At 52.4% G+C, this 11,043-nt stretch overlaps 1 protein-coding gene across 2 annotated transcripts; it reads right to left on the minus strand.

The window, feature by feature from the left end:
* Positions 1–1,596: 1,596 nt before the first annotated feature.
* LOC123356651 (zinc finger protein OZF-like) lies at positions 1,597–10,654 on the minus strand. 2 transcript variants are annotated; one of them, XR_006575401.1, is made up of 3 exons: positions 10,452–10,654; positions 8,406–10,170; positions 1,597–1,651 (listed from the first exon to the last, which is right to left on the minus strand). XR_006575401.1 is itself a non-coding variant. In XM_045000026.1 (2 exons), exons 1-2 carry the CDS (start codon positions 10,471–10,473, stop codon positions 8,648–8,650), a joined length of 1,545 nt encoding a protein of 514 aa, XP_044855961.1. In that variant the 5' UTR covers positions 10,474–10,654; the 3' UTR covers positions 5,923–8,647. The 2 variants fall into 2 exon arrangements, 1 of the variants encoding a protein (XP_044855961.1); XM_045000026.1 differs by lacking the exon at positions 1,597–1,651 and having other exon boundaries at positions 5,923–10,170.
* Between the last annotated feature and the right edge of the window lie 389 nt (positions 10,655–11,043).

Below are 11,043 nucleotides of genomic sequence, written 5' to 3' on the forward strand. Positions count from 1 at the left end.
TCACAGTAATGGAAACAAAAGGATTGTTAAGAATTGACCCCTTGTGTGATGAGGGGAGATATGAAAGAACCTTCCTGAGGAATTAACATAAGAACGGCCAGACTGGGTCAGACCAAAGGTCCATCTAGTAGCCAAGGCCAGGTGCTTCAGAGGGAATGAGAACAGGGAATCATCAAGTGATCCATCCCCTGTCACCCATTCCCAGCTTCTGGCAAACAGAGGCTAGGGACACTAATTGGAGGTGATTTTTTTTTTTAGAAACTTATGTTCATAGTTTACATGTAGGGTTAGCATGAGACTGTTTTCAATACATAGAACCACTAGCATTTAGAGTGAGTGAGAAGGTGTTATTAGCAACATCGGTCAGAGCAGATGAGGTGATCGGATAATATGAAACCAAGGCTGTAAATATGAGCACTGTCACGGCAACTATTCATTAAACAGAAAACGCATCAGCTGCGACACTCCCTGCACATTTCAGACCCTGCGTCTACCAAGACACTGGAAAATTCCCAGTGGGACTTTGGGAAATAAACGTTGTGGAACGTAAGATGGGCAGAACTGTGGGCCACTCACCCTAAAGGTGGATTCCATGCCACATGTTCATGATTATTTGTCAATGCCGTGTCACTGTAATGTGTTTTCTAATTAGAAGTGTTGCAGAAACATATTTACAGCATAAAGACATCAGTTCTGTAGAAACCACACAAGAGGCTCCAACTACGTTTAGAAGAAAAATGGCAATTCTTTCGATACAAGAGTTAGTTAATAACTTTGTTACAGAAACCTGGTGAGCCCGTCGGATACGGGGGGAGACTAAGAAGAGTGGAAGAACGTCATATCACAGTTCTCTGAATACACCTACAGCGGGATAAGCCAGGGTTGGTTCTGTAATGGTGACTCTGTATGAATAATGGCTCTCAGTAGTGGAGGGGGTGACAGAGCAGTGAAATCTAATTATAATTATATATATATAATGATATTGTATTTATTATAAATATATGAAATCATTATATCCACCAGCAGTAAACTACACGTTTGAGAAACAGACTGGGGTACCAAATATGATTTAAAATATGACCCCCACACAAGAAAAAAAATATTTGCAAACCAGGCACTGAATTGAAATAATTGACATTATTCTATTTAGAGTGTTGGTCACAATGTAGTAGTCATTTGAGTACGTTCTCCTGATTTTTTCTGAGCTCATGGAGTAGTGCATGTCCTGCAACCCTGTTACTTGCGAAACAGAAAATGAAGATTGCATGATGGTAAGAAACACAAAATTGTATCTGAAACACACGCCATACGTTGGAGCAGATAAGTGAGCAGAATGGGATTGTTTTATTGTACAAACACAAAAGTCACAGCCCAAGATCTAGCCAGTTGCATAGTGACCAAATGGAATAACCCGCCTAAGGAGCAGCATTCTTGCAATAATTTCATATTAGTAAATATTCCCACTGCTGCGGCTAGTCCTATCTTGACTAATGATATGTTCAAGGAAGATGATTTTATCTTGAAATTATATTTCACACGATTAGTTCTGAGATTTCGTTTGCCGCTCTAATACGTCTCAGAGGTCCAGGGTGACTCCAGTAAGACGTGGGCGTGGGTGCCCTGCCTTCCAGAAGGAACTGCTGAAGAAAACCTATCGGAGAAGAAGGAAGCGTATAGCTGCACGAAGTGCGCGCAGTTCGGCTGTTCACCAAACATGTAAATTGTACATTATTTTGCTAGGAGACCTATTGTGGTTTTCTTGGAATAACGGAGTTAGCATGTAAATGAGTAATAGAGACATTACATTTGAACGTCCATTTCAGGAAAGAAAAAAGTGTGTCAGTTACTCCGTATCAATACATACATTGAGACCAGGGGTAGGCAACCTATGGCACGGGTGCCGAAGGCGGCACGCGAGCTGATTTTCAGTGGCACTCGCACTGCCCGGGTCCTGGCCACCGGGCCGGGGGGCTTGCATTTTAATTTAATTTTAAATAAAGCTTCTTAAACATTTAAAAACCTTATTTACTTTGCATACAACAATAGTTTAGTTCTATATTATAGACTTATAGAAAGAGACTGTCTAAAAACGTTAAAATGTGTTACTGGCACGCGAAACCTTCAATCAGAGTGAATATATGAGGCCTTGGCACAGCACTGCTGAAAGGTTGCCGACCCCTGGTTTAGATGCTTCTTTCGGAATAAATATGGACCCGGAAAGCAAGCTGTTCTTGTTTCTATACCCTGTTACCATAATCTGGTTTTAAACCTTTGAAAAATACCTCCCTTTATTTGCGTCACATTTACAAGGGAGATTCCAGAACTCCAGCAAATGAACCGTGCATCCCGCTCCCCTTCGCCATCCCCTGGGCTAGGGAAAGCGGACGGTGACGTCACCATTGGCTACCCAAGGAGAAAGGGGAGCGGTGGCTAATGGTGAGGAGGCAGCGAAAAGCACAGGGGTACGTGTCAGCCCAAAATCGGTCACCAGGGCCCCGGCTGGAGGCAGGTCAGCTGGACCAAGCGCCTGGGGGGCGCCCCGCAGGGAGAGGGTGCAGGGGGCTAGGGCCGCGAGGGAGTGCAGGGGTGTCACCGAGTGTGGGGGAGTCCGGGCCCGGCACCCCCCACTTCCTGCGATTCACCGGGACTCGCAGCCAGCCGGGAAAACCGAAGGTTTATTAGCCGACAGGAACGTGGTTGAAAACAGAGCTTGTAGGTACGGAGACCAGGACCATCTTGGGGCCACGGAGGCCAGACCCCAGGTGTGGACCCCCCCCCCACCATTTCCCCAGCCAGCTCCCAGCTGAAACTCTCCAGCTCCTCCTCTGGCCTTTGTCTCTTTCCTGGGCCAGGAGGTCACCTGGTCTCTTTGTTCTCCAGTTGGCACCTTGCCGGGGAGGGCTCAGGCCATCAGTGGCCAGGAGACAGGGTGTCGGCCATTCTCTGTGCAGACCCATCGCACCGGCCCTCCCGGGCTCTGCAACAATCACACCCCCTGAGCCCCCCACCTAGATACCTAAGAACGGCACGGGGGAAACTGAGGCACCCACGCACTATTCAGAGAGCAAACATTAAGACCGTTCCCACTTGGTCACATCGGGGGTTAGGGGAGACGCGGGCGCGGGCGGGGAGTGGATCGATACCTGCATGTCCTCAGGGGAGGTTTAACGCCGATTGGTGACCCGGCGTCTGCGGATATTGAGGCAGGGCTGTGTGTGTCTCAGCCCTCAGGGAAAATGCTGCCCAGGGGCCACCCCAGGGAAGAGGCTCTTTCTTCGGTCAGGAGCTGGGTGGCCGTGAATTAGCCGGCAAAGCACCCCCTGATCTCTGACTTGGCGGCGGGGGAAGCGTCCCTTTATTCCCCGTACACATTCTGGGGAGATGAACTGCTCCAGCTCGCAGTGTCATGCTACCCGTCGCTTCACCTGTGAATGACATCTCCCACCGTCCCTCGCGAAGCAGCAGCAGCCCCCTTTTCTCTCAGGGGAAACTGAGGCACCAAGGATCTGCCCAAGAGCACAAAGGATGCAAGCGGCAGAGCTGCAGGGCCGTAGCCAGGGTGGGGTCGAGGCGCCGCGAAGCCGCAGGGGTGGGAAAATGGGGCAGAAAATGACCCCCCCAAATGGTAGGGGGCACACATACGCTTGCTCTGCCCGGGTGCTAAATGCCTAGTCACGGCTCTGCCTCGTCCCCGGGGCCCTGGCCAGGCCGGCAGCCAGGACACCAGCCCCGCTCCCCACTCGCTCAGACTTTGCCCGGTGGCTGCCGGCCAGCTCGAGCGGGGACGGGGCTCGTCTCTCAGGCAAGGGGGGGACTGGGGGGCTGGGGCTCCCCTGTGACCCCGGCCCATCCTCCCCCCAGCACTGGCAGCCCCGGTACCGCTCCAGGCCAGGCGAGAGAGGCAGTGCCCAGAGCCCCAGTAAATCTGAATCTGCCTCTGGGGACACAGGAGGAGCCGGACTGGATCTGAGCAGTGGAAAGGTTTCCTGGCCAGCTGACAATCCCACGTGCCTCCTTGGGTGGGGATTGGGCAGGAGTTTCTGCCACCCCTGCTGTAAGGAGCAGGGGATTCCCAGCTAAAATAACCAGCCCCCCCCCCCCCCCCGGCATACACGACTGGGACCGCCCCCGGTAACAGAAGAGGTTTTGCTGTATCACACTGGTTGACCAGAAGCCAAACACAGGCCCCGTCCGGCATTCCAGCCCTTAGCTCCCATCCACACGACCAGCGGTCATACGGCGAGAGGTGACTGAAAACCCAGTGCCTGCACCACGTGAGGGATCCCGACGGATCAGACGCTGACCCCAGGGCGCTGCGTATCTCAGACCCTACGCCGCTGCCAGCCCATCCCTGGGAAACGAACGAGATTCATGAAGAGCAGCAAAGCAGCGAGTGATAACTGGTTAATAGGTCAGATGCACACAAACGCTTGCAAAGCCCTCAGAGCAGCGTCGTGGCGGCGAGGGAAGAGATTGCTGGTACCTGCCCAAAGACGGGACGCTCCTCAGTCCATTGTTCCAAACAGCCCTTTGGCTTGTAAATCCGCAGCCCGGAGAATCGCAGCCGGCTAGAGGCCAAGCCGTGATGGCCCCGCTTGCAATTCAGAGCCCAGCCCAAGTGCATGGAAAGTTACCGGCCCGGTTTGGAGCCCAGGGTCCCACGATCCTGGGACGTTACTGGTGAAAGATGGCGTCTTAGGTCACATGACCTCGGCCCAAGTCCTTGCACGGTTCGCTGAATCGCAGGGGCAGCCAGCACGATTCATAACTTAAGATGCAAAGCTGCTACAGGCCTGTCAGCAGGATAATCCCACTTGGCAAAGCGTCACTTTCCCACCGATACCCTCCAGGAGATAGTGCAAGATTTAGTGCAACTTCGTAACCATTAGTGCAACTAGTCGTGTTTACACAGCATCACAAGGGCTTCTCCTCCCCTGCCAGGAAATCCCCCCATCGATCCCCCCCGCCCCTTCACGCCCAGTTTTCTACACCCCAATACGGAAAAGAGGCTAGAGATGCCCAGGCTTTGCCGTTGCCGCGCTCTCGGCCGCAAAACGGGGTCCCGGGGCAGAGCCACTGATGGGGTTTGGGGCCAGGGGGAGGTACGGGGGCTGCATCGTAGGTACAGGGCAGCGGTGGGATGCCCAAGGTGCGGCGGATGTAGCGCCCCTGCTGTCATAGGTGAGGGCCCCACATTCCCACGGCCTCTCCAGGAGCCTCTCGTTTCATTTCCTGGCTCCAGCCTGCGATAACGGGGAGATTCCTGCCGCCCCAACGCACTGCTGCCGCCGGCATCGGGGATGCTTCCAGTTAAAGCTTCGTCCTTCGTTTCATAAACCTTCTCTGTGTTTTTTTACAGGGGCTCTCGGGTGCTGCCTGGTGCGCCGGCGAGCTGGGTTCAGGGAAAACCGGAGTAGCCTGGACCTGTGGGTGACGCTGAGGTGGCATTTCTGTGAGTAGCCGGTGGCAGGAGCGACGTTCCCTCTCGTTCGTTACTCGGGGTGCGGGAAGGGGGCTCTGGGGTGGGGCAGGAGATGAGGGGTTTGGGGTGTGGGGGGCTGAGGGCTCCATCTGGGGGTGCAGGGTCTGGGGTGGGTCCAGGGATGAGGGGTTTGGGGTACAGGCTGCCCCAGGGCTGCAGTGGGGAGAAAAGACTCCCCTCATCCCTCTCTCCCGCTGGCAGCAGCTCCGGGGCGGAGGCGCCTCTCCCTGCGGCAGCCCCACACTCCCCAACTCGCTCCCCTCCCACTCACCTCTCTCGGCCCCTGTGGCTGCCTGCGCGGCCCTTTAGAGCCGGCTGCGCGGCCGCGTGGCTTAGAGGGAACTTCGGCCAGGAGCTGGATACCGGGGGGGGGGGGACGACGATTCAAAGGTACTCGGGGGCTGGCGGTGCAGCTACTGTTAACCTGCGGGCGGCGTAGCTCAGAGGCGAGCGCCGGAGCAGCTCCCAGGCTGCCGGAGACCTGCCACGAGAGAGGCTCCCTCTCAGGGGGTAATTAGGTGACTCAGGTCTGAGTCCCCCCCGAACCACCACAACACAAGACAAAACACAAGACAACTTTCAGGTTTCCAATATAATTCAGGTGATCGCACCTGGTTCACACAGGGAGCCTGATTCGGGGACAAGAAACTTCTCCTCTGGTCAGATCAATTGGTGACCCCTCGAACAATAACATACAACTCTCTAAAACCAGGTCACATGTTCCAAGATCACAAAAGCTTGTCATACGTGTTCGTCTTCATTTACTTGTCACCTAGTGAACCTCTGGGTCAAGTTGTGGTTGGTCAAACACAGGCGCCTCCCACTTACGTGAGTTCACATATCTCCAGAACTCCTGCCACGTGTGTGGGTGGAAGGGGTCTCCTCTGTGGGAACGTTTGCAGCATGAGAAAAAACCCCTCCGTTGTATTTTCACCCTTTTTAACCTTTCAGAGGAGGAGGACGTAGCGGAGAAGCGATGCAAATGCACAAAACACAGGAGCAAAACCAAAATCTGCTCTACGCTCCAGCCCCATATCGGTACAGCTGCATTGCTTAGGTGTGTGAAAAACCCACGCCCCTGAGCGACGGGTTATACTGACCTAACGCCCCATATAGACAGCGCCGTGTGGGCAGGAAAGCGTCTCGTTTGAGAGTCTCCTCCTTACAGATGCAGCATTTTAAGTGCAGTAGACAAGCCCTAAGAGAGAAGACCAGAGAATCGGGACTCAGCGTGCGGGTAGCCTGCCCTCTGATACTGGAGCCCGACACATTCAGACCCTCGCTGGTTACTGTTATTTCCACTGCATGAAAGTCCTTGCTACCCAGGCAGCCAGGCTGGGCTCCACGGGGAAGGAACGTCCGCTGAGGAACTCTCTTTCTCTCTCTGCCTTAGGGAACTTTGGAGCCAAAGAGTGAAGGATGCTTGTGCTCAATCTAACCGTGGGATCCTTTGGGACTGCAACCAGTGACACTGAACTAGGGAGCGGTGTTCTAGGAACAATTTTCCTTGGTCCGTGGGTCACCATAGCTTCCCTTACTGGGTGAAACCCAAGAACCGGGTATGTACTATTTCCACCTTCCTTCTTTCTAAATCATTGGCCTGGGTTATAGTAAATGTACATGGCTCTGAAGTAGAACCCTTTACCAAACCACTCAAAAACCTCAGCCGTGCTAGTGCGGAACGGCTTCCCCAAACATCCCCAGCGTTGCTTTAATTCGGTGGCACAGGTCACGGCTAGGAACTAGCTACAGGCCTGGATCGGGATCTCTCTAAGTTACCAGAAGCGACGTTTCTATTCAAAATGGCTATTTTTCTGCAGCTATTACATTTTTAACCCTGGTTTCATTTTACACACATTTGTGGCTCCTACAAAGGATAAATTCAACAAAAACCCCCACTTCTATTCCTTCCACACCCTGCGTCGTGAAGGGCAGCATTTCCCATAGCATAGGATTAGCTAGGAGAGACCTTCCGTAGAGCCTGGTTTCCGAGTGGAGATTTGAAATCAGCAGTGTTTCTTCGTTAGCATGGCCAGTGAATTGGAGAGTTCGCTCCTGTTGACTGAACTGCACTTGAACTTTCTCCACGTGATCATGGAGAGGTGGGGAAACGCAGCGCAGAAGTGAGAAGTCATGACTTTAGGAAATGGTCACGTGTCTCAAAGTCTCCAATAAATCTGAGTTCCAGCCTGTCAAACTAAACTAATATCCAGGTGGGCGACCAAACAGCCTTCAGGAGAGCTAGAAACCCACATCGCAAAGGGAGAAAATACATGACAATAAAAGTGTCAAGGGAAAATCCAGAGCAGGTTACATCTGATCACTCAGACTCAAGACAAGATTCTCCCAGGACATTCTCCTCTGATCCACTCAAACCTGCTTCACTAAGTACCGTCTCATTTTTTGAGTTACATTATATACAAAAGTTTTAGCATCCTCACAGTGTGGGGGGGAAACAGCCCCCTTGCCAGAAGTGGCTTTACCGATAGATGGAACCTGGGATTTAAACTCCAAATGATCCCACTGTGTTTGGGATCCATCTGAATTCCCCTCCCAGGTCTTTGACACTTTCATCTCCACTCACAGCGACTCCGATCTAGGATTAAAGAAGTCAAAACGTCATCTACAAGCCCAGACAGCTGAGAACACTGCACCACACGACACTCTGAATGTGAAGAGGATAAACTCTGCATGGCTCAGACAGGCGGTAACAGTTCTGCAGTGATGGGGAAGGAGGGAATCTCTCTGAGTCAGCCCATCTCCTTCCAGTGTCGCAGAGGCTGAAATGACACTTTCCCCCCTGCACCGCCTGCTTTTCACTGTATTTAAATATATTTAAAATGAAAATTAAAAAAACCTCCACAAATAACTGCTCTTCAGCACAACCCAGAGCAACCTGTATCACTGGTGACTCTAGCGGTACCTTTGCAATAGCAGGAACGGTATAAATGCGACGCTCCCTGGTTCCTGGAAGGAGGGACGCACTCCCATTACTCATGGGACAATGGAGTTGATAGAAAGGACAATTGGGACCACCTCAAAACAGGGCGAACGGCAAAAATTGGCCACTCATCTGGCCAAGCTGAGGGATAACAGTTCTGCAAACGGTTCAAACAGCCTGAAAGGTTACTACGTGGGAACTGGCACAACACACTTTCGGTAGCCCTAACGGTTTTTCTGGCGTTTCTCTCCCTTGCAGATTCTCTGATGAGAGATGAAGGCGGCGCGCCGAGTGAAGGTTTTCCCGCACTCGCCGCATTCGTAGGGTTTGTCTCCTGCGTGGATTCGCCGATGTTTAAGAAGGGCCGAGCTCTCCGCGAAGCTTTTCCCGCACTCACACTGATAGAGCCTTTCCGCCGTGTGGATTCTCTGGTGCGTTATAAGGTTTGAGCTGTGAGTGAATCTTTTCCCGCACTCGCCGCATTCATAGGGTTTCTCACCCGTGTGAATTCTCTGGTGGGTAATGAGGTTTGAGCTCCGAGTGAAGGTTTTCCCGCACTCAAAGCATACGTAGGGTCTCTCTCCGGTGTGGATTCGCTGATGATTGAGGAAGGCGGAGCGATCCGTGAAATTTGTCCCACACTCACTGCATTCATAGGGTCTCTCACCCTTGTGCATTCTCTGATGCGTAGCAAGTTCTGAGCTCTGAGCGAAGCTTTTCCCGCACTCGCAACATTGGTAGGGCCTCTCCCCGGTGTGGATTCTCTGATGCTGAATGAGGTTTGAGCTGGCAGTGAAGCTTTTCCCGCACTCGCAGCATTCGTAGGGTTTCTCCCCTGTGTGGATTCTCTGATGCGTAATCAGGTGTGACCGTCGAATGAAGCTTTTCCCGCACTCACAGCATACGTAGGGTCTCTCCCCTGTATGGATTCTCTGATGCGTAGTAAGATCTGAGCTTTGAGTGAAACTTTTCCCGCACTCAGAGCATTCATAGGGCCTCTCCCCGGTGTGGATCCTCTGATGCTGAATGAGGTTTGAGCTGGCAGTGAAGCTTTTCCCGCACTCACAGCATTCGTAGGGCCTCTCCCCCGTGTGGATTCTCTTATGCGTGATCAGGTGTGAGCGTCGAATGAAGCTTTTCTTACACTCGCGGCATTCGTAGGGTCTCTCCCCCGTGTGGATTCTCTGGTGCGTGGTGAGGTCTGAGCTCTGAGTGAAGTTTTTCCCACACTCGCCGCACTCATAAGGCTTCTCCCCCGCGTGGGGTCTGTGATGTGCAGTCAGGTTTGCGTTCGGAGGGAAGGTTTTCCCGCCCTCGCGGCACTCGGAGCGTTTGGCACCGGTGTGGACTCTCTGATGGGCAATAAGGTGTGAGTGCCAAAGGAAGGTTTTCCCGCACTCGCAGCATTCAAAGGGTCTCTCTGCTCTGTGGGTTCTCTGGTGTTTAGTGAGGGTTGAGCAGCGACTAAAGGTTTTCCCACACTCAGTGCATGTGTTTCTTTTCGTTCCTCTGAGGATCTTTTGCTGGGCTGTGGTTTCCTTGAGGTCCTGGTGTGTTCCCTGACAGTAAATCAATGTTCCCGATTTCTCCTCGGGCGGGTTCCCCTCCTCTCTCGCTGCTCTGTGCGGAATCTCACAGGATTGCCCCTGCTCGCGACTCCGGGACACATCGCCTTTCGATAACGCTCCGTCTGAGTCCACTTCCTGCGGAGACGTCTGCTCCTCCTTCTCACTCACCGTCGCACCTGCTGGGACAGAGAGAGAAACCTCCAACTGGGCTGGACGAGGGGAGAGCAAACCAGAATAAGTGCAGGAGAGATGTCGAATAAAACCCGGGAACTGAACTCACAGCCCATCTAGAAGCTATTGACAGGTGTCTGTCAGGATCTGTAGGACGCCCTGAGCTCTAGCTTCCCCGGGGATACGACACCTGCTGGGAACTCAGAGAGCTCCCCAAGGTCTTTGCAGAGGATCCCAGATGTTTCCTTCAGGCACTTTCAGACCCCGAGTAGGTTTCGTGTTTCCTCACCTGTGCAGGGACGTCTCAGCATCTCTCTTTCCTCTGAACCCTGCAGGTCCGGGACCCACGGCTCTGCCCCTTGTTCCAGCTGGGAGATCACGTCAGGTCTGGAAACGGGAAACCCTGCTCAGAGGAAAGAAAACCAATGAGATCAGGTGAATTCCTAAGACGCTGTCATTCTTTTTTTTTTATTAATTAAGCCCCAGTCCTTAGTAACCAATAAAGTCCAGCTCCAGCTCCCCAGGTCCTCAAAGGTGCAGAACACTTTGCTTGTGAGGGACATATCTGCTGGGAACACACACAGACTAAAGGCCTAGAAAACATGACCTGTGAGGGAAGGTTGAAAAAAATGGGTTTGTTTAGTCTGGAGAAGAGAAGACTGAGTGGGAACATGATCACAGTTTTCAAGTACACAAAAGGTTGTTAGATAATAAGCCAGAAAATATCGTGTTGCCTCTATATAAATCCATGGTACGCCCACATCTTGAATACTGCGCGCAGTTCTGGTCGCCCCATCTCAAAAAAGATATAGTGGAATTGGAAAAGGTTATGCTGGAGGTCTGTAAAATCATGACTGGTGTGGAGAAAGTAAAGAAGGAAA

The sequence above is a fragment of the Mauremys mutica genome, chromosome 26 (genome assembly GCF_020497125.1).
Source record: "Mauremys mutica isolate MM-2020 ecotype Southern chromosome 26, ASM2049712v1, whole genome shotgun sequence".
NCBI classification, from domain to species: Eukaryota; Metazoa; Chordata; order Testudines; family Geoemydidae; genus Mauremys; species Mauremys mutica.